At 39.9% G+C, this 27,356-nt stretch overlaps 1 protein-coding gene across 1 annotated transcript in view; it reads left to right on the forward strand.

The window, feature by feature from the left end:
* The window catches only part of ntrk3b (neurotrophic tyrosine kinase, receptor, type 3b), a 173,179-nt gene that overhangs the window by 6,679 nt on the left and 139,144 nt on the right, over nucleotides 1-27,356 (forward strand). Inside the window, exon 2 of the mRNA XM_023429753.2 lies at nucleotides 25,470-25,544. Coding sequence (XP_023285521.1) covers nucleotides 25,470-25,544 — 75 coding nt within the window. The remainder of the gene's footprint in view (nucleotides 1-25,469; nucleotides 25,545-27,356) is intronic.

Genomic DNA, 27,356 nt, shown 5'->3' on the forward strand with positions numbered 1-27,356 from the left:
TTTCCCCCCCCCCCCCCCCCCCAAATCTACGTGCACTCACACACCTTCATTCCCACTGAAACACTCCCACCTCCCCCTCCTTGCTGCCAGTATATTTATTTATTTCCCCTCCACCTCCCCCCCTGCTCTGTATCAATTTCTCTGTCTTTGTTCTCTTCTTTGCTGTGTGAAGTTTTGATGTCTGGGTTTCTGATGCCCAGCTCACCCGTATCTCTCTGTCATCTTGATTTATTTTCCTTTGTAACCTTGATATTTCTCTGTGTCATTTCCATTTTGTTGAGTTTTTTTAGTTTTATTTTTTATTTTTTTACTCTCTCCAGGTGAGATGTTTTTACAAGCCTTCAGGGGTTTCTTTGTGTGATCTGCAGTTTTTGGTGTGTTAGTATCATTTGAAGGCACAAATAAATTATACCCAAACCTCACTCACCCTGTTAACTGCTCATGAAAAATGTAGCTCAGAGCTTTACACCTAGCTGACATTAGCCTTGGATTTCTGCTTTATATCTAAGCAGATATGAAGCAAAAAAAAGAAGAAGATCACACTGAGTTATAATCCTACTGCACTATTGCACTGTGGAAAAATATTTGGAAACAGGTTCATTTAGTAACAGGACTGATCAACACGTGATTTCCTTCATATGTCAATACCCGAGTTTTGGTGCCGATTCCAAAGAAAAAAGATGAAATCTAAAATCTACTTGTATTTCTCCAACTTCCCCTTTTTTTATCATTTAACAAAGATTCAAACTTCTCAGAAATAAAATGTCTAACCACAGGAGACTGTACATGACGTTCATTTGAATAAAACAGTCAGAAACCAACAAAATCTGGATTAGAAATGAAAGATGGAATCCATCAAGACACATCTTTCCCTATTTGACGGATTCCTCTCAATATTTTTACAGACAGTGGTTTGATAAGTAGCCCTGTGTTTTAGACTTTTAAATTGGTTTGGTGAGAAGCAGCAGGATCTTAGATCGACAGCAGACAGTGTCACAATTAGCTTAAACAGCTACTAAAATACCTGCAGTACTGGCTAATACAGAAACAGTGTAGTTTTAGAAGAGCTATTCTGATTGATTAATTAATTAATGGCCTGTCTTAGGCTATACAATGACTTAGCAATGAAATGATTTGCCAAAAGTTCTCAGGTGATCTTGGCAACCTTCAAACTCCCCGTGTCACTTCCTGTCTCATGCTGTGTCAGTGTCATTGCTGCTAATGTCTTTTAACCACCCAGGACGGAGTTGCTAACACTCGTCCTGCCAGTCGGTCCTCACCATACAGACCCCCTGCTGCCTCCGCATTGCGAGGCACACCTCAGGCAGTGCACGACGGGCTCCTCCGTTATAAGCATATCATCAAGTTTGCATGAGCCTGTCTTTGTGGAAAGTAGGTCACGGCTGCCATCTGAGAATTAGGAGGAGAGAGCGGCGTTTTTTTTTGGTTTTTTTTGTTCAGATCCTCCACATGCAAGGATGCTGTGAGAAGTCTCGGCCATGTGACTGACCCAGCTTCTCCCACGCCCCCACCACCTCAACTCCCGCATCTGCAGGCAGCCCTTGCGCCTTAAAAGATGCATACTAATGAAGCACCCCCACCACCACCACCCTTTAACAATCAAAAGATGCATTGAGGCTCGAGGGGTGAAAAATACTGAAGGCTCTGCTGTTTCAGCCAGGATTAGAAAAACCCTTTAAAGCCTTGCAGCAGCATTCCAGGGGCTTTCTGTTGACATTTAGTTGAGCTTCTGCTTTTATACACCAGATTATGAGTCAGTGTCGCTACTGTGGGCAACAGTTTATCATGTCAAATTTGGGAGATTGAAGGGGGCTGAAAAAAATCATGAATCTACCTATTTAAACTGCCATTCGTTCCATGGTGGCATGAAAACACATAAAATAGACCCGACTGAAATGTTTCCCTTGTGCATAGTCAATCAATTTACATCTATTTACATGCATTGCCTTTTGCCTGAATTTTTTATTTATAATGTGCCATGTGATTGCTCAGTAATAAGCAACAATTATCAAGTACCTGCTGCTGTGAGATATCTACGAGGCAGACACTTTTATGTCTAATCAGGTAGCATGAGCTTTACTGAGGGTTTATTACAGTTAATCATGTTTAAACATGGTATCTCCAGGCTTAGTGGAGCCACACTGAAAGCAGCATTATAGCTAATTCCTTCTTATGCATGATACTGATGGATGATTCATAGTGTGAGGCATTTTGTGTGATGGTGGTGACTTGGAAACTCTTTTTTTCTCTTGATCTCTTTCTCTCTCGCTCCGTGCGTTTCGTTTCTCTCCGTTGGTCCATCTCTTGTCATGCAAACAAGTCGTTAATTTCCTCAGCGATAACCTTTTCCCAGGTCAGGATGTATGTTTGACCCTCACAGTGTCCATCACCGTGTGTCAACTCCACCGCCAGACGTCACTGAAAACCCCACCTTCCTCCTTCCTCTCCGGGGCCCCTAATAAAGCTCCTGCTTATTATTCATGTGGGATGTTTTGTGTTTCAAAAAACATCAATCATCATGTATTATCAAGTAGGATGAGTCACCCTCACCGCCCTTCATGTCAGTTATGACTGGCAGGGCTGTGTGAATAATGCAGATCTCTTAGTCCTCGCTGAGCTTCAGCCATGTTCCTCCTCGCTCCTCGGTACGCTGTGATGATGGATGCTATTCAGCTGCGTTCTCCGTGCTATTTAGTGAAAAAGGAAACTCTTATTATGAAGTCCAAAGTTCTGCTTCATTGTTCATTTCTGTGCTTTTTCCATTCATCTGCAGCTCTGCATTGTTTGTAACTGCTCGCATTAAAATCTCACTTCAGCGTGTCTCAGTGTGACCTCACATGGCTTTTGTTTGGGGTCATTTTGAGTTTGTTCCAGCCTAGCACTGGACTATTACTTTTTTTTTCATTTTATTATTTCTAAGGCCACAGACACTTGCTAAGCTCTGAACTAGAAAAAAAAACACTCGCTTTCATGACTGAAAAATAGTTGCTCTATGTTTTTTTGGCATTTCTTTGTTCGGAGGCAGAATAGCAGTACATTACTCAGATAAGAGCAGTGAGCTGCCCTCTCCCGCCCTCATCCATCCATCCGTTTTCCATCTGTACAAACAAGTGAGATCTGTTCGAGGCAATATGTGCACTGATGTTTGGGTGGTAAACACTCATAATGAATAAATGGCTCTAAATTCCTGGCTGTTTAGCTTTGACCGCCAACATCATCAGTGGTGAGGACAGGATGAAGCATCGCAGCAGAAATATACCTCCATATTTCCCGGAAAGCAGAAAGAAATATATATTAACCCTGAGTGCTATAGCAGCCTCTATTTATTGATTACCTCTGATGGTCTGATATCTGTATTTGCTCTGTTCTGTGGACTATTGGTGCGTATTACACTACATCAAAACATTATGGACACGGCAGGCCATTCAGCCGTTACTCACCAATCATTCTCAGCTAACCGATGACTCTCTGTGGCCGTACAGGAGTGGGGAGCACCAGGAGGGTTTTTAAGACCCTGACAGAGCTTTGTGAGGCAGATGAGAACACATTAATAGTAAACGGTCCACTGGGACTCAGCTCTCATTCCTACTGGCTCCCTGTTGGTGCAATGACCTTGCTACCCCAGTCAGAATCACAGTCACTCTCCATCTTCCGTCATTGGCTAAAAATCTCCAAAAGTGCCTGATTTCCCCTCTGCTGAATCACACCTTCTCTCTCATATTTACCTCCTCTAATGTGCTTTCTTCTTAAAGTAAAAAAAAAAAAAAAAACCTATAGCTTTTATTTCCCATATTCTATTTCTACAATTTTGACTCTTTAGTTCCCAGACTTTTTAAAACCTTTTTTTGTTTCAAGTCTTGGTAAGCTAGGCTAACCACCTGCTGGTAGCTTCATGTTAGGCTAACAGATATGAGAGTGGTGTCAATCTTCTCATCTTACTTTTACCAAGAAAACAAATCAGTGGATTCCTGTTGAACTATTGCTTTAAAGTTTGTAGTTTTGCTGTCGCTATGTAGCCAGGGTTAGCATGAACTCCTCTCCATCACGTCTTTTCTTCTACTGAAGTTAGCACGCTAACCAGCTAGTCCCGGCCCATCTTGTCATTTTCCATTAGCAACTCACTGTAGCCTCTAATCTGCCGTGTAGATACCACTGTTCAGAGGGAGTGTTACAACCTCTTGTCTTGTAAACTGAAGCTCTTGTCAAACGATAATCACTTCGGTGGCAGAGAAAACTTACAAACACTTGCTTTAAAGCAAACAAAGAAAAAATTGAGATTCTTATGACTTAAATGTACTCCTTTTGTTCTAAGATTGTCAAAAGTAAAATTAACTCACAGTCAGGCTCTTGAGGACAAAAATCACGCTTGTGATGCAGAATCTCTGTGAACTATATTTTCATCGGGAAATGTTCTGTTGCTTTTAGCTCTTTCTGACGGCCTTGTAGACGACATGGAAAACTTGTCTATCTCTTGTGTGACTGATCTTGTGATATTGATGGTTTTTTGCTTATGTCTTACGTTTGATATTTGCAACATACAAATTATTTAAAGGTTGCAAATTTTCACTTTGTTGTTTGCTGTTTTTAATTTTTGGTTAGAAATCTGGGAGAGTGAGATGAAGCTGAATGGAAACATGCTTTAGGGACTTTGAAGGCTGGCAGAAGTTTCAACCAAAGGATGTTTGTCAAAATAGTTAGGCTAAGTTTGCGTTTCACAAGATTAATATTAAGGGACATGAAACAATTGATTTAACAGCTGAGATTGTTGAAGATTCTAATACATATATTTTAAAGTAAAGTATTGTAAAGCCCAATTAGGGACAAGAGCAAATTAACGATGGCTATAAACATTCTGTGCAACACATCAGTTTATGCTCTGTATTGGAACTATGTTAAATTGCATCGTCCTTATTCAATAAATACATAAACTAAAAAAGAGAAAAGAGTTAGTAGAAACCCCGGAACAAATTATCACACAAAGGTCTTTAATGAGGTGCAAACTGAACCATCATGATATGTTTCGCTTTCTTTTTTATTCCTTTTGAAGAATTAATATTGATTATAATGCAAAAAGGCTCAGTTTAATATTTTCAGTTCACAATTTTGCATCGCTAAATCAGTAACAGACAAACATCGGACACATTTTGACCTTATTCAGCGGTGATCGGGACAAAGAATATTTCTGCAAATTTCATCATCCCATATTTCATGCACTTCATGAAGCACAGGGCTTGGTGTATAATTTATTAATAACACAAGGTCCCCACGTTATATGAGTCAATGTCAACAGAGTCAACAGGGCTAAACAACAACAACAACTTTGGGCGCATACATTACTGCGAGTGGTGGCACCTTTGGGAGTCAAACTAATTAAGTGCTTCGGTTAAATTAGCCTCCATGAGGGAAACTGGTATCTCAACTTTTGACAGGACTTTGATGGAGAAACTGGCTGCCACGTCTGTCAAGAGAAGTGACTCGCGGCGGCAGCTGTCTGCATTTGACACTGTGAACTGTAGATGCTTCTTATTTCCACAGGAAGCCATCACCTGTCAAGCATCACTAATGTGTTTATTGTTACTGGAAAGATCAACTTGTTCCCCTCTGGTTATTTTAGAGAGGAGACAGTCGGAGTGTCAGTGACTGAATGTTTGGTGCTGTGCAAATCACTGCTCTGTTAAAATGCATTGTTTTGGGGCCTTAAGACATTTTCCCTGAATAATTATTCCACTCTTAATACAGTCTGATATATAGACGTTATATGACTGTACGGATTCTGAGACAAAAGGCCTTTGGGCACAAACATGTAAAAGGCTCCCCACCCCTCCACCATAGGAGCATGACATGATCATTTTGTCTCTTTTTGTAGTTGTTTTTAATCAATTTAGTTATTTTGTGTCTCTTTTATGTTTATTTGATTGACTTTCTAGGCCCCCCCCCCCTTGGGCCTGTGGTCCAATGTCCAGTAGGCCCATAGGTAATCCATCCATATGTTTACAGTTATCACTCATGATATGTTCTGTAGCACTTGTAAAACATGCACAGAGGGGTCACAGCCAACTGCCAAGGCTTTATGTACTTGTAGACCGATGAGACATGTCCTGAGGTTACCCTGTCTGGTTGGGCAGATTAGGAGTGGGCTATCATACCATCACTTTGACAAAATACTGAGTATGTATGTGTGTAAGGCAGAGAGGGAGGGAGAGAGAGAGAGAGAGAGAGAGAAAGAGAAAGAGAGAGAGAGAGAGAGAGAGAGTAAGCCTTTTTAAATGGAAGCTCGAAGAAAAATAGCAAACAAATCAAATATTCAACCCTGAGCTCTAGCTCCCCCTGGTTCCATCCTTCCCACCGGAGGTAATTGGTTGACACCGTAGACATGTATTAGAACTGTGGTATGTGACGACTAGATGTTATTATATTTCAGATCTCTTCAGAAAACAAGACACATTTCAAAGGTATTCAACAAGAAGCTTCTTCGAATTCCCTTTCTGCTCATTCTCGCTAAATCTGACCAAGTTGATGTTTATTGATTCGCCCAGAGAGGTAGAAATGTAGAGTTGTAGCTTTGTAATGAAAGGATTGTTCTGTCAAAACACTGACAGTATCAACTGTATCTATTCTGTAGTCCACCTTTTTGGGTAATTATTAAGACTGCAACCAGTACATGTACCAGCCTGAAATTTATAAGTGCCCATGATCGTTAAGACACTTCCAAGAGATCTGATACCCGTGGTTTCCTGCACACCTGCACTGAGTTGAGTCTGGTCTGTGAATGCAGTGTTTGAGAGTGTTTTGCTGTGAATAAAGAATAAAATATATGAATTTTTGAATTATAATAATAATTAAATAAATAATTAAAAAAAACACAAATGTTTTAACCCTTGGTCTACCTCAATTAAAGGAAGAGTTAAAAATGTTGGTAAATACACTTATTTGCCTTCTTGTCAAGAAGTTTGATGGGAAGGTTAATACCATTCTCATCTGTAAGGTAAATAAGAAGCTGTTACCAATTAGTGTAAAGACTGGAAATGGTCTGGTTCACTCCAAAGTCCAGAAATCCATCCAGCAGCACCTCTAATGCTCACAAATTAGCCTGTTCTAACTCATTTCTTTAGAAGAACTATTTGTATGTTTTGCTATTGCTACATAGTCAACATTAGCAATAAAAGCTGTTTACTTACCAGTCTTCCCAAGAGCTTCAGACAATCCGACTGAGCCGAGGCCAGCTGGTTAGTGTGCTAACTCCAGTAGAAGATAAGAGCTGATAGAAATAGGAGCAAAACAATACTGGTGTTGCTTTCCACCACTGTAGACAGTCAGAGAGTAAACTGAGAAAGTGTTTTTCCCTACAAAAGTTCCTTTCTGCCCATCCCCCCCTGCGAATAAAGGAATGAAGTTTGATGCTGACCTCACAACTTTTCTTCTAGACTGGTAAGTAAACAGCTGTTTATGCTAACGCTACATTTATCTTTTCGTTGAATTATTCCTTCAAAACTGATTGATCATTTTATATTGTTAGACCCTGAGCGATGAATTTCGAAACAAAGTAGCTACTAAAGACGGTATTACACTTTGGTTTGAAGGGAGAAACCATGTTTTTTGGCTTTTGGTTGCATTTGCTGATGGGCATTTTACTTGAATTATTTTAACACCAGGGTGTTCTTTTAGAAGTTAAACCCAAAAAGACAACATTATAAAAACACATATTACATGTTTTTATTCATGTAAGTTTTGACAGCAGCAGTAGTCCATGAAATCTGTATTACAGCTGCAGGATGTTGCTGGTGAGCAGCAGGAGGTAAAAAATTTAGAGGCTGTCCATTGATCGATTTAATATTGTCTAGTTGAAGAACGTGTGGTTATATACACTGTGAATTAGTTATGTTTGCACACTCTCCTTTAAAACTACTACCTGTGCTTAGTGTGGCAAATATGGTGTGGATGCACCTCTAATCATTGAGGTGAATTTTTAAATAAATGAAACCTTTGAAGACAAGCAGTCTTTGATCCTTTGTTTTGAGGAGATGATAGTGCTCTTTTGTCTCTTGCACCTCTCCTCCATCACCTCGGTGTGTTTTGTTCCCTGAAACAGGACACCTTCAGTCACTCTCAACCCTGTTAACAGAAATGGCGCTCTGTTATTTTGACACCTGGCTAAATATCACCTTGGCTGAATCTAAATCCAGCTGCGAGCCTCGTTCTCTTGCTGCAAGTGTAAATTCCTCCTGTCGGAGTCCTTCGTCAACCTGGAAATGCTAATTTACCAGGAGCTCTAATTAGCAAGAGGACTCAGGTGGAGAAGCGTCTCACACACACACACATGATTCAGCTTAACCTTTTGCTTTGATTTCCCTCATGGCTGATTTCTGGTATTCACAGCAAACAGATCTGTTTGCCCTCGTGGTTCTGAACCTATGTCAGGTTGCTGTGTATCATTTTGGAGCTGTGTTCTCCATTATTCATGTGTGAGTTAATACACTTTCACACACGCACACATTTAAACTCGGATGCTTGCCAGATTATTGTGTGGTTGAAGCATCCTGACACTTCTTTCTCAGCATTACCACCATCTTTCCCTCCTTCTGCTCAATGATCAATTGAACTTATACAAACCTCCCCTAAACTCTGTTATCCATTTTCACCTTAATTTTGAAAATAATAATAATTATAATGTATGATAATAATATAATAAAAAAGGCGGTGATTGTTGGGCTTTGAGAATAATGCACCAAGATGACTGAGCTGCTTTCAGAGGAAAGGGAAGGAGAGGTTGAAATAGAACGAAACCCTTAATTTTTTCCACTATCTGAAAAAGCTGTATCGCACAGAACTCTTGTATACTTATTCTGATGTGTTTGAAAACATCCTTGCATTACTTAAATGATGCAATTTCACAACTCGTTTTACCATCAGGACAGTGGTGGGCTGGTATAAAAAAATACAGTTCCATTGATTCTCACACTGACTTGAAAATACCAAGCGGGAACATCCAGGGGCTGAAAAATGAAGCCAACACAGAAGTGCTAAAAACTGTACTTCTTCAAATGACCACTTGAGGTTGGCTCCAAAAGCGAGTCAATCCTCATAGACTTCCATCTTAAAATGTCCGACTTTACAACAGAAATAAACATGTTTACAAGCTGGTACAAAAACAGTTTGAACTCTATAGCTAATGACAACTGTAAGGCTTAAAGTTCTGCATGATTGAGGGCGTGCTGCTTTGACTGACAGGTGGGTGAGTGTATGTTTGCCACAAACTGGCATGCACCGAAATTTCGGCCCAACCTCTTTGCCCATTTTTTGATTAGCCGGGAGTTAGGCAGAATCAAGAGCAGCTCTCTCTGAGCTTCAAAACCGCTCTTCAGAAATCTGTGGGTGACGTCTATGAAAAATTCTGGTATAGATATGTTTAATATAGATAGGGTTTTTACATTGTGGGAAAATTTACACATCTGATAGTACCAGCCCTGTATCCCTGAATTACTCATGACCTAGGATCCAGGCCATATTGATAGAGTAATGAATCAATCATCGACAAAAGAAGCCACTGAACATAAACTTTTGATGGAAAAATAATATGATTCATCGGGAATATTTCTGAAATGTCTTATTCTAGTATTCTGGTACAAAGTCAGAGTCGTGTTTATGTTTTTCCATCTCAAACATCGAGCCAGTGCTCTATGCTGAGGTAATGACAAGGACAACGAGCATTATTTTCTAGATCACAAACCCAACCTGTTACAAAAAGGTCAAAGGTCAGAGCGAAAACAAAATGGGTGATAAAGAACTGCTAGATAAAGAAATGAAACATGAACACTCAAGTGAAAGGATCTCTAAATGTCCATTTTCACTGTAAACTGGAAGAAGACAGAGACAGACTTGTTTCAGACTAGGAGGCTGTGATGGAGTGCAGTGGAGTGTAACCCAAGCCAAACCTAGTAATTACAGTTTTTTTTAGCTCAGGTAATGGGACTGCTTGGATAAGGAAGCTGAGAGACTGTTTGTGGCTTTTAAGCCCCTCAATTTCCAGAAGTTAAATCAAGATTGGAGCACTGGAGTCAAATAAGAATGGTTAAAATTAGTAGAACCTCTAAGAATAATTTTAACTGCGCAGTAAAGATAATGACAGTGGCTTGAATGCTAAAATGTAAGTGCATGTTGGACATTAGTTGTAGTGTTACAACTCGAAGTGATAGTATGGGTTATGTGTTGTGGGGTTGTGTGAGGTATTGCCTTTAGATCAGAGTGCTGCCTGTAGGAGGAGCACCATCACAGAAGCAGAGCGATATGCTGCAGTGGACGGGGACATCCACAAAAACATGTTGTGGCCAATAAAAAATATGCCCATATGTTGAATATTTTTTCCATTTTATCTTACTGTCATATAGCCCTTTCGTTTGGAACGACATTTTTCAACTACCGTATTCCAACGCACAACTGCACCTGCACTTACCTCTGTCTTACTCAATGGTTCACAAACTGTCGTTCCAAAGGACAGGACCTGTTTGATGGTAAGATAAAGCAGTTAAAATATTCAAAATAAAGCGTTCACGTAAACTGACGTAAGATTTTTAAGTGGCTAAAAGATGTTTTTTTTTTTTTTTCCTGACCCTGTCCACAGTAGCACATTGCTCCGCCTCTGTGCTGGTGCTCCCGACTGCTTCTCTAAACTGGCAGTGCACTTATCTGAATCTACTGCAGGTAACACAGTGACCTATTGATAAGTACCTCACACAACCCCACGTCAAATAACCCGAACTATCACTTTAACTGTGATGACGTCCCTGTGTTGAGCAGAGTCTAAATGGAAAACCCTAAGTGGATCTTATCTAGATCTAACTTGGTTAAACAAGCTGACATACAACTGAACGTATATATACGTATCACTAAGTGAGTGGAGATAAACATCAGAAGTGTTAAACGTAGACATATTTAACCTAGGTAATTTCTGTGTTTCATAATTGTGATAATGGTTGTGCCTTTGTCACGTAATCTTATAATAGAGATGCTTATCAGATGCTATTAAATCTAATTATAGTGTTTATGCCGGCACGATTAGGTACATCCTTCAGACTCACTTTCAGGGCCGTGTACTGATCTCAACTTTAGATGAAGAACGTGGACATGAGCAGAATACATACGTTCCCGCGTCACTCCTGGTTCATTACAAGATGCACAATTTTCACAAGTGTCCCTTTACACTAAAGTTTGTTTAGCTGCAAATTGATATGTGTTGTGTATTCATGATTAAATTCCATTGGCACAGACAGAAATCACAGACAGGTCATTCTGAGCACAATTAACTGCTAATCGGGAAGTGAAGTAATTACAGAGCGGAGTTATCGATCAGGGGTGTGGTCCAAAGGATCCGCCAAGGTTTGAAGAGATAACAAAGTTCCTTTTAAGGTTATCTGTGTGTGTTGGCAGGTGGCTGCAGCATGCAGGCACGTCACTCCCCGGCCCTCAATCTAAACCTTCACCCACATTTCACTCCAATTCCAAATTTCAAACTTCTCTCCTCCATAATGACACCCAGCCTTTTGAGAGGAACTTTAAGAGGAGGATGAACTCTGAGCACAGGTAGTCAAATCAATCTAGTCATGGTGGAGGAATGGGAGCGCTTCATTACTGGGAGGGCTGAGGAGCTCTCCGATCAGCTCTCTAATATCACTGTGATCCTCTTCTCTTTTCTTACCTAATTGAATTCTCCAGGGGAGATGCCCCTCAGCTGCACATTTATCATATCCTGAAATTGGAGGAGACTAGCTCCATGAAGGACGTGCGCAGAACATTTAATCTACTCCTCCTCGCGCTGTGGTCTGTGCCAGGGCTCGAGTTATCCCACTGTGGACCGCTGGCCTTCAGATAGGTGTTTTTATTCAGCGCTGACCAAGATTAACAGGCACAGCAGCAGGAGGTGCACGCGTCCCGTATCAAATATGCTGCCTGTCATGCACAGGATGACCACCATTCACAACAGATGGCATCATAATGTATAATCAAAGTCCTGTAAATGCAGCTCAGTGCACAATATGTCTCCCTCTACTTCAGCTCTTTCTTTCACTCCACCACTAACTTCCTCTCTCCTTGCAGTGGTAGACATTTAACCTTTCTCTTCTCTTCCTTTCCTTTCCTTTCCTTTCCTTTCCTTTAATTTCCTTCCCTGTCTTAACCTTTCCTTTCCTTTCCTTTCCTTTCCTTTCCTTTCCTTTCCTAATTCTTTTAATTTCCTTCCCTGTCCTGACCTTTCCTTACCTTTCCTTTCCTTTCCTCCTAACTGGGAGGATTTTTTTCCAAACATCTTCATCAGGAAAAGGGCCAAATATAGGACACAGTGTCTTGTTAACATAAAGATTGAGTGCTGATAAGCAGGCGAGGCATAAAGAGGAGACGGTTGTGGAGGACAGTTGCACACACTGGCATTCTGCAGGGGACAATTTACATAGCTGAGCATCATGTTACACTGGCAGACCCACGTCATCCATTGTCAGCCTAACATCACAAGAAAGCGTCTCTCATTATTTAGCTCAATGGCATTCAAATCCTGTCCTGATCTGTGCTGCTTTTTTTTGTTTGTTTTACCTGCCCTAGTGTTACATAGTGTATCACACTGTATCCCATCTTATTCTGTTCTGTATCCTATCTTCTCCAACTTAATTTCCTCACCTATTCAAAGCCTATTCTGTCTTTTATTCTCATCTATCCTGTCAAATCCTACACCCTATATCCCATCTCAGTGTAGTATCTCATCCACCAGCCTCTTCTATCCTATCCTATATCCTATATCCTATATCCTATATCCTATATCCCTTATCCTATATCCTATATCCTATCCTATCCTATCCTGTCCTGTCTTAATGTAGGATCCCATCCACAAGCCTATTCTATTCTATCCTATACGATCTTGTCTTATCCTGTCCTTCTTTCCCTCACTGTACAATGCCACCCATAGAATGATTAGAAATATACCCCATATATATATTGTATCGTCATAGTCGTATGGTTGGGAAGTTTGAACAAAATCCGATACAAATCATTCCAGTGAGTATGAATGCCTCCAGATGGTACGTATTTTAAGTACACTGCATATCTTTGTGCTAAAGGTCTGCCACATTTGCATGCAGTATTGTATTTCTGGCAGAGATCCAGTGCTATCACTTATTTGATTAAACAGTATCATGCTCAGCAGGACAGTGGACCTAAGAAGAGTTGAGGCGTAACTTGCTGACGGCAGCAGAAAGCCTTTTGGATCACGCTCAGGTTGTGTTGTGGTCGTGAATGGAAAGCTCAGCTCTCCCCTCCATTATCTAGTTTCTCACGAGGCTTGAACCTCATCAAACCTACCTGTGATTATGATTGTTGTGATTTTTTTTCCTGTAAGTAATTTCCTATCTTTGCTCTAATTTAGGTATCTCCTCTCTCTTGTTGTTTTGTTCATTTATTAATGTCTTCATTCTTTCAAGCTTCCTTTTTCTAACAGATGTGAATGTAAAAAAAGAAAAAAGAAAAGAAAAAGCTTTGCTGTGGACTTGTTTCATCTAGGATTCTCCTTGTTCACACCGATAACAGACAGTCCCTGAAATCGTTTAGAATATTTTATTTTGACTCAAGTTTTGACTGACACGCTCGTAAGCTGTGTTATTGAGTTTCACCAGTTTCAAAACAACGTATCCTCTGGTTGAAACTGCAATTATTTTAATAGTTTAATAAAAATTGTTTTTCATTTCAAGCTGCAGAAAGTTATATTTTCATATTCAACAAGATTACATGGAGTAATTTAGAACATCCCAGAATCATTTAACTCATTGTTTTAGTTTTACAGCTGCAGCTTCACTGGTCGGAGTCACTCGCTCTTTATTCTGACTATGTTTTCAGATGCAATAGGAAGCTGTATCCAGTAAAAAGGCTTTGATAAACCCCACTACGCTACCTGCTCAGCACCAAAGCCTGACATACATAACATTAGCTGCTAGCTGGAGTGCAAATTGGCACATTTAGCTGTTAGAGAGCAACATTATTTTCATCAGGCACTGGTGGAGATGAAACAAAGCTAAAAGCGGAGTGGATATTGGACTTTAATTGGTCAGAGAGGCAAGTCCAAACTAAATGTTGTTCAGTGTGTATATGTAGACAAGTGCTAACATGTTTGCTGTAGCAGCTTTAAAATCGAATCATTTGTCAAGGTTGTGTTTACAGCTTGTCCACTTGTCACTTGAGTGGTGCAAATATCAGTTATTGCCCCTTTAAGTTTTTGCTTTGGTTGCCATGAAAACAAGGCGGACTGACTCCTTTAAATGTTATATAAAATTTTTTAGAATTGAATGAATGAATGAGGCACTTACAGGGCGCCACCGCACTGTGAAAATGGCCCCTATTTAAGATTCAGTGCATTTAATGGTGTAATGATAACTGTGGTTTGACAGTGTTGATGTACTCTGCTTATTATGCCGTGCAGATGGAGGTGTACAGTGTTGAAAATGACATCCGCTGATTTGCAGATCCTCTGCCGACTGAGCTACTGCTGAGTAACTCCAGTATATAGTCAGCTGAATCCGGAGAGGATCATAGCTTGATGACACTTGGCAAAATGGCATACTAATTATAGTCATTTTCATTTTGGGCAGAAATGCTGGAGCTCAGTCATGTGCGAAGCGTTGATACCTTTCAGAGCACGGACCAATGCTCCCACGACGTTTAGCCCTGCCAAATCTCTGCTGCGGATTGGCTGAGCCTGTAGCGAGCAGTGACACTCAGAGGCTTAGGTAGTTTCCACCCAGGGCTGGATCGGCAAACTGGTGACACAGAACAGTCTGGGGGCAGCCGTGGGACAGCATACTGGCTGGGAATATTAACAGTGTTAAAACACTCTGAGCTGATGGCTCTGGCGTAGCTTCAGAGCAGCACAGCTCTCTCTCTCTCACACACACACACACACACACACACACACACACACACACACACACACACACAGAGACACATAAGTGAAGTGAATGGTAAAGTGGCTGACGGATAGTTTCAGATGTTTAGAGTTTAGTTTTAGAGACAGAATAAAATAATGAAATCACCAGAGTCTCTAATATAAATGATTGAGCATCCGAGTTTGCAGTTCATTATTTTCACACAATGGAGTCAAGATACTGTTGATTAGCTGATGCTGATTTCTGAAAATGGATCTCTCAATGCTTGCTTGTCCACACACACACACATACACACACACACACACATGCACACACACACACACACACACCCTCTTAACAAAATGAATGATCAAAACATTCTGAGACTTCTTATGTGTGTGTGTGTCTGTGTGTGTGTGTGTGTGTCTGTGTCTGTGTGTGTGTGTGTGTGTGTCTGTGTGTGAGAGAGAAAGAGAGAGAGACTGTACGTGTTATGGCTTAACAACTTGATTAATAATCATGAAGAATACTGTACTGTTCTCTAAGAACATAATAATAATAAAAATAGTAATAGTAATAATAATAATAATAATAATAATAAGTTGCTTAAAATAATAATAAGCAAAATAAGCACTAAAATTGCAGAAAGATACTAATCGATGTGAAAAAAAAGAGCTATAACATTGTGTTGCTAAAAAAAGTTGTTCTCAGTGTGATTGTTATTGACAGGTACAGTTTAAGGGATTTAAAGGCAATTGAGAGTGTGCAGGTATGATCAATATACATTAACTACCCACACAGTCTTTGTAGTGCTCCTTAAAGAGGACTGTATAGTGTTGTAGCCTAAATAATGGCCAGGTCCACTGAGAACAGCACTTAGCAGAAGTAGCTGCTGGGCTGATCGGCCCATAATTTGGGCCATCTCTCCCCTAGAGGATCCATCCCTGGGAAACCACAGATAACTAAAGAAATCAACTGAAATTTCATTCGTGTCATTTTTCCATTTTGCTTTGTATTGAACTGAAATCCCTTTGCCCCCCCCCCCTCCATTTGTCTGTCCCTATGGATTTTCAGTTGCAGTTGCTGGTAAAATTGGGCTTCATCCTTAGTGCTGAATCCATTGTTTCTATGCAGGGCGAATCATTTTTAATACAGCTGTAATTTGGTCAATTTTGCCTGTCACTTTTATATCGATATCATATTCTCCAGCTCATAGTCTCTGCTGTTAATGTAATTGAGACAAATTGTCACAATTTGCCCGGTTTTCATATTTTTCCAGTGAAAGTGCGGCAGAGAGGAGTGGCGAGCCCATTTGTTTCCATGGTGTTTCTATCTGCCAATATGAAATCTGAATCTTTTTTATTTTTTTTTTATTTCAACCTTTATTCATCAAAGGAAGACATGCTGAGCATACCTGCTCATTTCGTGTCCTGTGATGAAATAGGAGGGGGGGGTTGTAGATTCCCTTCCAAGCCTCTTGTGTCCATCAGCGTGTGTAGCTGTTCGGACACGAAGCAGGGTGGAGCGTCCAACGACACACTCTCTGGAGAAATAATGCTGAAAAAACAGTACACCGCACGCCGCCGTTGGCTTTGTATGTTAATACTGATGTTGGAGGCCATTTTTGTAAATCAAATTCTGACCACCAGATGGAAGGCAGATATAATTTCATAGCCTCATACATTAGGAAAGAAGCTGGTACATCTGTCTCTCTGTGCGTGTGATTGCATTTGCATAGAGGTAACAGGCGTGGGTTTGTCTCAGTGAGCGAAACCAGAGAGATTGTAATACTTGATTCCCATTTACAAGCTTTGAATGCCAAATGTCCCCCATGATTGGTTTGGAGGATGACTTGTTCCAGCCTACCAGTTGCAGTAAATGTTGAGCAAAATAGCTTCCTTTCCTCTGTTTTTCATCATTGCCACTTCCTCTGTGTCCTTTTTCATGCATCTCCCGGCCTCAGCTTTACAATGCAGCTTGCAAACACTTATGAGTCAAGCATAAAAAGCACACAGATGCACACACACAGAGAGAGAGAGAGAGAGCGAGAGAAAGAAAAACAGGTTATCTGATTGATGTTAGGCGTGCGCTTTAATCTAGAGGAGAGCTACTTCACCACTGTGTCCCCACTCTGAAGTGTTTGGGCTGTGGAAGAGTGCTGCTCTGCCTTTATGAAAACAGAGAGGGCGGCAGAATATAGATCAATATCCCAGGAACACACCAGAGACATTCTATTTTATTAAACATTTTCCCATTAAGGCGGTGGCGCGAGCGTTGTAGATCATCCCAACAAAGTCGTAAATCACAGACAGACAGCAGTACTGGAAACAATGGGCAGAATCAGTTGAGATTAGTGAGAAACAGGAGATATTTGGTGTTTGTGATACTGGGAGCCTCGTGTATCTTGTTCTTATATTAGCTCACATTTCAGCTGAGGAAACGCTTCAGTGATAGTGTAGGATCAAAATCATATCATGTTCATCACATCTTCATGATAAAGGCATGGCTAATCTTCATTCATTAACAAAGACTGACTGAACTTGACAGAACTGTACTTGCATTATAAACTCTCTATGTATTACTCTATTTTATTATGCTAGCAGATCAAATCAAGCTTTATACTTTGGCACACCTTTTGTTACATTCAAGGTGCGTAAGAGTTAAAACAGAAACATGAACATATATATATATAGCTCTACATAGCATTTTAGTGTCTTTAAGGTCATTGTTTTGGTTTTAGTCTAACCACACTCTACACCAGCACATATAGTTAAGCATTCGCTCACTCGCTTAAGATTCAGATATTGGCCTCAGGAGTTGGCGGAGGCTAAAAAAGAACTAAAAGATGAATAAATATTACTAACATTCAAAGAGTGTCTAGAAACACAACTTCAAATGAAAGCCTATGTTGCTCTGTGTCTGTTGGATGTGTAAATAAGCTACTGTTTGGTAACATGCTAGCCATATCAATTTTATAGGGTATTAATATGTCAGTGTTGTGTGTACGGCTTGTTCTGCTGGAAGTGGAAAAAAAAATCAGTGCTTTTACAGCTCACACCCATATACTGATGTTGGGGTAACATTACAGTCTTTTAGAGAAATGAGAAAGCTGATGGAGCACACTGCAGCCTGGCATTATGTCCTACTAGTCTTCCAAATATCATTCTTTTTACAATAATTTCTTTTTTTTTTGGAAAAAAATAGCTGATTTGAACTAACACGTCTCACGCAGCCATGTTCTGAAAACCTGAACAGCACATGATGACTGCTCAGATTTGTTCTGTGTATAATGAATAATTTTGTCATTAATTAATAAACTTCCATACATCATTAGCAATTACAAAAGGAGAGCAGAGAGTTTCTCATTGGCTTTTATCCCAGTTTGATGTTCGGTTTCTCTCTCCACATTCAGATTCTGCATCTGTACTGTTCTGTTTTTTTGTGATCAATTATTTATTGTATAAATAAGGAAATACAAAATGCAACACAACATTAAATAAAACTGGAGGATGAAACATATGCAAAGTATAAAACGACAAGTATGCTAACATATCGGGAGCCCTCCCAGCTCCAAGCACAGGTAGGCAATGAAGACATCAGCACAGAATAAAGGAAAATGACTAAATAATAAAAAATAGTAACATTAAGAAGATAAAGAAAAATCAATAACAAAACATAAGCACACATACAAAAAAAGCCAACCCCCCTGTCCCTATTCTTCACCCTTCATCACTTAGATTATTCAAAGTTCAAGTTGTTTCATACAACTGAGAGCTTGTTTCATGGGAAGTGCAGAAAAGCCATTGGTTAGAGTTCTAAACATCTATGCCTCTAAATATTGCTACATCACAAACATACATATACACACATACAGTATACATATGTAGGCTTATAAGTAATTGTCGTTTTTTTTCTGCAGTTCTGCCCAGCATATAAAGGGGGTTTTGAAGCTGCCTCTGTTCTGTTAATTGTTGTGTTCACCTATTAAGACATTTTTTTTTGTTTGTTTTTTTTTTCATCCAAAGAAAATTGCTCATATTTACAGAAGCTCAGATGAAGATACAGTAGCAGGTAGGGGTTCAGTGCAAAGCCCAGGGCCAGCTCCACACAACAGATGGCTGTAGCTGGGATCAAATCTGTTACTGTTTGGTTCCAGGGTGTTCTCCTCAAGCACCGAGCCACCCTGCCACCCAGTTTAGATTGTACTTTGTTGGCGGTCATTTTCTAAAGCAGATGGAAGGTGGCTGTAATTTCATGGGCTTGTATGTTAGAAAGCAAGCTGCTAGGTCTGCCTGTACAATTTGTCACTGATTGTATCCTGCTCATGTCCTTTGTAGTTACCAGTTATTAATAACATCATAACAAATTATTTAGAAAGCGCTTTGGACAGGATTGTCATAAAATACTGTAAAGAGAACAAATAATTTAAAGGCAGATAAAAAGAGAGGATACAAGAATAGGGGAGACGGTTTCATTCTAATCATGCTGTCAAGAAAGAAAAAAACTCCCATCCCTGCTCTTCTGTTGCTCAGATCTCCTTTCTTCTGTGTAATATTCATTTTGACAAAGCAGCAATTTAAATTATTGCACTGTCTCACTCATTGTGAGTGTGGATGAGAGTGTCTGCTTGAATGCCTGAAATGTAAAATGTTAGTGTCTCCATTACTTTTCAAATTATGTTGGTTTTATTTTTTTCATTCGTGCATCCTCCGAGGATTTGGGAATAACAGGACAGAGATTGAATGCCCCTGTATTATCATAGCACCTTTGTTATTCATATCCATATTTCCACAGCGGTCTAATCCACATGCATATTGAATGTGGTACGGACAATCAGAGGGTCTGAGCAGACAACGCGCTCAGGTCCGCAGGGAGGTGTCGCCTGCTACTTCTGTGCTCTTTGTTGGCAGAAGCTTGATGAAAATGGCGATATAGCTAAATTATATCACAAAGCATGAAGCATACATTTTCTTGAAATTTTGTTCCATTGATATAAGCCAGTCATATTATATATATATATATATATATATATATATATATATAGTGTATTTAATCACTATAGATGACAAATTCCTGTAAAAACTTTACTAATGGAGATAGAAACAGTTTAAATCTTGTTTAGTTCACTGAATGAATAAAAAACTCTTAAGCTCTTACGATTACAAGTTTCACCTCATTACATTAGCTCTTTTAATATGCCTGCAAAAAGGTGAAGTGATTCTTACCTGACAGTCATTTTTGTGGCTGAGGAAAACTTAACTTTAAAATTTAAATAAATATACTCCCACCCTTTTCCCTAAACCTCTCGCAATCTGCCAAACATCTTGATTCAAACAGTCTTTCCATCGTGTCATCGCTTCATCATCCAAGTAGCAGAGGTAGTGATGTTATGTTTAATACTGAAGCTGCAGGGTGTCTGTCAAGCAGCTCCCTACCAAGATGTTGTAACTTGTAAAGAAATCACTTGATTGTGACAAGGACGGCATTGTTTCTTTTCTTTTCTTTTCTTTTCTTTTGTTTTCTTTTGTTTTCTTTCATGCCAAAACTACAATATTCTCTTTATTGAATAACAAAAACATTCTCCAATGCTAAAAATTCACAAATATTTCGTTTAGAATCAAGCTTCAGGAATTATAGATGTGGAAAACCTCTTTCCATTTGCAGAGAAAGATAATATCACCTCCCCAGCTCCAGATTGACCTATGATGTTAAGGTCAGTCTGGGACTGAGGGTGCAGTACGATACCTCCAAGAGGGATGAATGATGATTTCACAGTTATTTAATAAAAGTTATTTAGCTTTTGCTCTTGTTTGGATGTTTTAATCTAACTTTTAAATGCATATGTATACCTTTATTTTGAAATTTCTGTCTTGGAAGTCTTTGTGCAGAATCGCACAGTAACTCAGCACTTGTCACTGTCACTGTTATTTTTCACCTTTCAGGTGACCTCAGTCTTATTTAATTTACATGTCACTTACAGTTACAACAGTTTCAAGTGAGACTTTTTGAAAGTGAAACTACCAAACCAAGAAGTTCACAATAACTAATAAAACATTACCAAAATAAAATTTAAATTATCAAAATAGAAGATGTTCAATTAGTAATTTAGTAATTTAAACTTAAATGTATCTGCAGGGAGAACAATGCCATTGTTACATGGCCAATGAAAGTTCAGGTTTACTTACTGGATTTTAATCACAGCTGACCTCTCTTCTGAAGGTTTAATGTTAACTGTCTCTTGTTCTTGGTCATGGTTTGTACAGGTGGCATCAGTGCTTGCCCAGTTAAAGCTAAAAATAGATATGAATTTTAACGATAATGAAGGGGAAGTGATATCTGTCCTTACATCTAATCTCAGAACAAGGTTCGGACCCATAAAGAATCTAATGCCTGTTTGCATTCATCATGTAATTTACTGCCCTCTTGTGGTGGAGGCAGGCTATTGTCTCTGAAGCTAGTTTGACTTCCAGCCATTGAATTTATAATTTCTGTAATTTTTAAGGGTGAGACCTGTGTCCCATTGACAAACGCTTGGGCTTGTTAAGTGGAGAGGACATCAGCCTTTTTGTGGGAGTTTGCACATGCGCATTGCGGATAATCCGATAATGACGAGTGACGATGGCTAAAGTGTGCTTGGCGGGCTTTCCTTGGCTGCGGTTGAAAAGTCAATTTTGCTTAGGACGATTCCTAACTGAATGAAATGACCCGGAAGTGACCTGGAAGTAATATGATTGACTAAACCAAAATCCATGAATATAGATTTCTTCTCTTTCAATATCTGTCCAGTTAGGAGTCATCTTAAAGAAAATGCATATTGAATTTATAGTTAATATCATCATCATAGTAAAATGCTTTAGCCTATAGGCCTACGTAAATGTCGTTTCACTAAATCCCCGACAATTTTGGAATATACAACGAATAATGGCTAGGAATAATTTTTTTTCCATTTAACAATTGTATAGAAATGTCAAAAGCGCCTATGCCAGGAAACTATATACTTAAGTCAGAATATAATTTATTCTGGCCTTTTTCTCAGTTCCTTGTGGTTAGAAAATGAGGATTGGTTCAAAATGTTATAAATAAAGTTAGTTAAAAAAAGAGAGAAAAAAAGGAGTCTGATTCTCTCAGCACGATGGTTGTCTTTTCCCCATATGAAATGTACTTCACATCTTTTCTTAACCTCATTACGTTTTCCATCGAGGTCCAGGAAAAGTGGTTAGAAAAGGAGGTCATTTTTTACTTTTCGAGCGCAGTCCAGCGATGAAATCGCACGCATTACACGTACACGCAGGCGTGTGTGGAAACTAAACCTGCAACGTGTTAAGAGGCAGCAGTAGCAAGTAAATGAGCTAATTACTCCGAATCATCATCTATGTGTAATATCTGCAGTAAGTTGTGAAGTTTGACACAGAGTATTGTTACAGGAGTAGTGCAGCTGCCTTGAGGAATAGCTCAGTACGTAGGTTGTGCGCGGTGATACTGACGGCCAGAGAAGAAGAGTAAGCTAGTTAGCGGTGTGACCGTGAACACAGTGTAATGTCTGTGCACTTCCGGCTGTTCGTCAGTAGAAACATGCTTGGGACTGCTCAAGACCGAAGGTCCCGCCAACTACAGTCCCGACAAAGTACACCTGGAAAGATTAACAACCCAGAGGTTGGAAAATGCGGGACACTGCATTGTCACTGAAGTGAGTCATTGTCAGTTCATGGTAAATATTTGATGGAAGTGATTTTTAGATATGTTGCTAATACCGCCACGAAAAGGTATGTTTTAGTGCAGTCCTTATTCATGACACTGGTGTAGTAAACAGCTGTTGGGTGGGGGGATTTGCTTGCCTGTAAAAGTCACTGCATTATAGCCTAAATTATTTGACTTTTTACTGACAATAATCACACACGTTTGCCCCGAAGACCCCAACCTCACAGCGCATGAGACCCTAGTGTGTGGCTCTGACTTCCTGTGAGCTTGCCCTTTCTGCCCGTCACTGGTGCAGCGCAGCAGCACTGTGAACTAGCCGAGTGAGGGGAATCCGTCATGTCTGCTCGCAGGTCACATTAATGACTCAGCTCGCTGCCTTCACAATCAGCTGCTTTCAGTTCAACACTAATCTCAACATCAGCAGTTACAGCTGCCATGTGTTTTCCGGCAACACTTCCACATTTGCGCACATAAACATGCATATTGCTCGCGTGCAGTTTTCAGCTTGTAGCGCCTGCACAGTGATAGTATGAATGACTCGATATATGAATAAGTGGCTGTCCTCCGTATGAGCGAGTTTTAACACTTGCAGTGTTTATTAAATCCCATAATTTCGCACTATTGATATTTTATAATTCCACTTATTTAAATGTTGTTCACCGTTGTATTCCTGTACCTCAGCTTGCTCGTTCCCCATTTTTTCCTGCATACTGTACATTTAATATCCCTTGTATGTGCTTAACTACTTCATGTATGTTGGGTTGTCCAGGATCAAAAAGCTAAGTTTAACTCATCCAGGCATTGAAGACAGCTAGATGCTGCAAATGTGTAAATGCCTCTGTCCCTTCCAGATGCAAACATAGGCTTTACACTTCAGTTGTGACGCCATCCTCAGGCTCTGTCACATGTGCTAATGGATTAAGCAACAGAAATTACACCAAACCTGGCTGTTAAAAATTTTGTTAGGGTTACGCACTGAGATGTTGCATTTATCTGATAACTGATCAGTTTGAGCATTGAATGATCTGTGTTGCTGTGAAAGCCATTCTATGGAGATGATAAAACTTGTCTCTCTCATCATGAAAACCTTTCGTCCATGTGTTAGTGTTAGTTTCTGGCTAACTAGTAATTATTGTAACTAAACTGTTAAAGTGCATAAGCTATTCTTCTTCTGGTGTTTTTGGCAGTTTTAAAAGTGCAGGTGCACTACCACCACTGTCTTAACTGGAGGGGAGCAGACCATGATTTGCATGTATCCTGGTGAAACAAAGACAGGCTGCAATGAGATTTTTAATGGAAATACTCATATGTGCACTGTATGTATTTATTTGTCTGGACACACTTGAAATGACAATTGTTAATTGGGTGCCAACATTGTTTCCTAGAAACTGAAGCTTTTTGTTGACATGATGACTATGCAAGCGAAAGTGTATCAGAGCAGCAGTAAACTAATATGAAAGCAGGCCAGCAGGAGGGAGGGAACAATCGAATCTGGTTTGGATTAAAGCAAACAAACCCAATGCAAAAACTGGGTGCCCCTGCACAAATGTTGTTTGCACTTAGTTTGGATCTCCCAAACCATTTGGCAAATCCAAGCTGAGTTTCCTGTGCTTCAGTTCACATTACAATCAAAACCGCTGATGGTATTCTCAATGCAATAAGAATTTTAAAATTCATTTTCTGGAAAAAACATCCATAGACAGCTCCACTCATGTTCTCCCACCTGCCAGCCTTCAGAAAAAAAAGGGTAACTCAGCAGCCTTTAATAAAGTCATGCACGGCAGGGTTCTGGTTGTGCTGGTTACAATTGGCAGACCTATCTCCTCCTCTCCACCGGAAGCAGATGATGCACCCAGAGTGCAGCGCTCAAATAAACAAAATGTCTCAGGTGCTGCCTCATTTCTGTACACCAGATGCACAAGAGCCAAAGGATGAAAAAAAAGAAAGCAATTGCAGAATTGTTTTTCCTGCTGTTGCCATAAATCACAAACCGTTATCTGGTCACAGAACTCATACTAAGTGATGAAATCTGAGTGCAATTCCAATACTAGGCTGAGACTGCAGGACTGGCCTTTAAATGAAAGGATATGTGCGCATGTGTCTCTATGTACTGCATGTCTAAACTGTATATAAATGCATAGGTTTGCATTACAGCACCTTTCAAACGAACAGTTGTCACCCTGCCATGTAGGAAAACCTCTGCATGTATCTCACTGATTATTGTGTTCATGGTTTGAAATTTGACATTTAGGATGAAGTTCCCTTTAGCATTCAATCATATTTTACTTTTCCAAAACAAAGCAATAAAGCCTTTGCCATGTCCTCTGCTACATCTTCTCATTTCCCTGGCTTAATTGAAACGGGTGTGCCCTGTGTGTGTGTGTGTATGTGTGTGTCGAACTATTTCATTTCTAAACCATAACAAACAAATCATTTACAGATGCTCTTTTTCCTAAAGCTAATTTAAAGATGCCAGCTTTACTTCTTTTATCCCATCACACAGAAAGAGTTTTCCCTAGGAGTCTGATAGTATTAGTAGAAGTAAAGTCATCTGCAGTATTTATTTGCTCTGTCCCCTCAAACTTCCCTTCACATAGATTAAGCTTCAGAAGCTGCCTCTTGGCAATTAAATCTATCAGAGGGCAGCAGAGAGCGCTCTGTCAGAACTATTCCAATAATTGCAGTTTAAATGAATATGGATTCAAAAACTTTGACAACACACAGCCAGTTATTTTCGAATTTGGGACTGAAAAAAAAAAAAAGTTTTCTCCCGTCATGTCTCCTGGTTTTTGTTTTCCTTTCTCCTCGGATTAACAGGAATCTCTTATTTACTATTCTCTTTCTTTCTGTTTACAGACACATAGAGAACTGGACAGGATTGCAGACTCTGAGAGACGTTGATATGGGGCTCTACACTGGACTACAGAGACTGTGAGTGTTGATGCTGTTATCTGGCGGGGAGTGAGGGGAGACAGACGCAGTCACAGACACTTCGCTGTTTTTCAGGCCTGCTGTGTTTCAGATTTGGACAAGGACAGTGGAACCTGTACCGCTGTTAATCCCAGTTTTCCATCAGGTTGCCTGTCTCCTCAATGCAGAGAGGCCGATGGTTTTCTCCCAGACGAGAACACAAGTGACTGCAGCTGCAGCATTACCAGTAACGTACTGGGAGCTAATGTCTATACTTGTCTGAATGTGACTCAATCCAGACTAATTCTCAGAGGAGAATATAGAAGCGCGAGTGAAGGTTGTGTTTCTGATCCTAAAACAAGCTGATGTTTAAACAAGCTTTTAATTCTTGAAAGTCACACACCGGTGGAACATCCTCTTCGCTTTGCTTAGCCGCTGATCAAATAATGCTAAAAAGCAGCAGGGAAAATTGAATTAGGCCCCTGCTGTAGCTTTGTGACTTTTTTTTAATTCTCATTTCTTCACTTCTTAAAGCAATGTTACGCTCCTTTCCTGCTTTGCTACCCAGCACGATGAGGCCACATCCTTTACATTCCTCTCGCCCCTGCTGCTCCTCCCTCAGGCGCTGCCTATGACCCCCTCTTCCTCCTCACTTGTTTTTTTTCTCTCTGCAGACAACCATATTCTCCTTTGCCCTCCAAAGTCAGAGCTGGCCTCTCCCCTGATCCCCTTGATCCCTCATCAGGGAGGCCAAGTGCAATATCTCCACCACTAAATTAGCATTTTTCTCATTACCACCACCTCTTCCCAGGAAAGGCTGTTACCTCGTGTGATGCTGTCTTGTGGGGCTGTTAGCGGTATGGAGGGATGAGTGAGAAAAAGTTACTCTAGGATACTTTACATAACCTCATTTTACAGTTTTCCCCCCTTCCATCTGAATTTGAATGAAATGAAAAACAAAATGGACTTATTAAATGTGTTATATAACTCTACATCTCCAGAATAAGAAGCTGACTGCATCCCTCACCTGTTTATTGTTATATTCTTGTAACATACTGCATGAAATATCCATCCAGCCATCCATCCACCCGGACAGGTTGTCAGTCTATCACAGGGCTGGCATATAGACTCAACCAACCATTCACGCTCATATTCACATCTATGGGGAATTTAGAGTAACCTAAACCTGCATAGGTTTGGACAGTGGGAGACAACAACATGCAAACTGAACACAGAAAGACCTCACCCCGGCCAAACTGTGGTTTAAACCTGAACCTTTTTGCTGTGAGGCGACAGCACTAACCGCTGCATCACTTTGCTGTCCACACATGCTGCAGTTTCATGACTTTTACTGTATTCAGCTACCTTCAAAGGTAAAGCTGGTGATATTGTATTTTTTCTTCTTCTTAACAAATACCACGGGGAGACCAGTACCCACAGTGCATTGTCCATGACTCAGTATGTCCCCAGCCTTTCAGAATCAGAATCAGAAGTGGCCAAGTAGGTTTTCACATATGAGGGATTTGCTCTGATGTTTTGGTGCATAAGAAGAAGAAATGGTAAGAAAGATAAAGCAAAGCAAGTACTACATGTCAGCCTGAATATAAATAGAAACATCTTACAATAAAATATTTACGAAAAAAATATTATAAAAAATATAAATATATACATCATAATACAAATATGTAAAATGTCCAATAATATATAATAATTCAATAATAATAAAAATTCTGGGGCCCCACTGGTTCCTACTGAGAACATACATCTTTAAAAGCAGGTCACATATACATTCTTTATTATCCTATGTATTATCTTCTTCTTCTTCTTCTTCTT

This window comes from Seriola lalandi, unplaced genomic scaffold (genome assembly GCF_002814215.2).
Source record: "Seriola lalandi dorsalis isolate HSWRI2012SDOR001 ecotype SW California unplaced genomic scaffold, Sedor1 jcf7180002054898, whole genome shotgun sequence".
Classification (NCBI taxonomy): domain Eukaryota; kingdom Metazoa; phylum Chordata; class Actinopteri; order Carangiformes; family Carangidae; genus Seriola; species Seriola lalandi.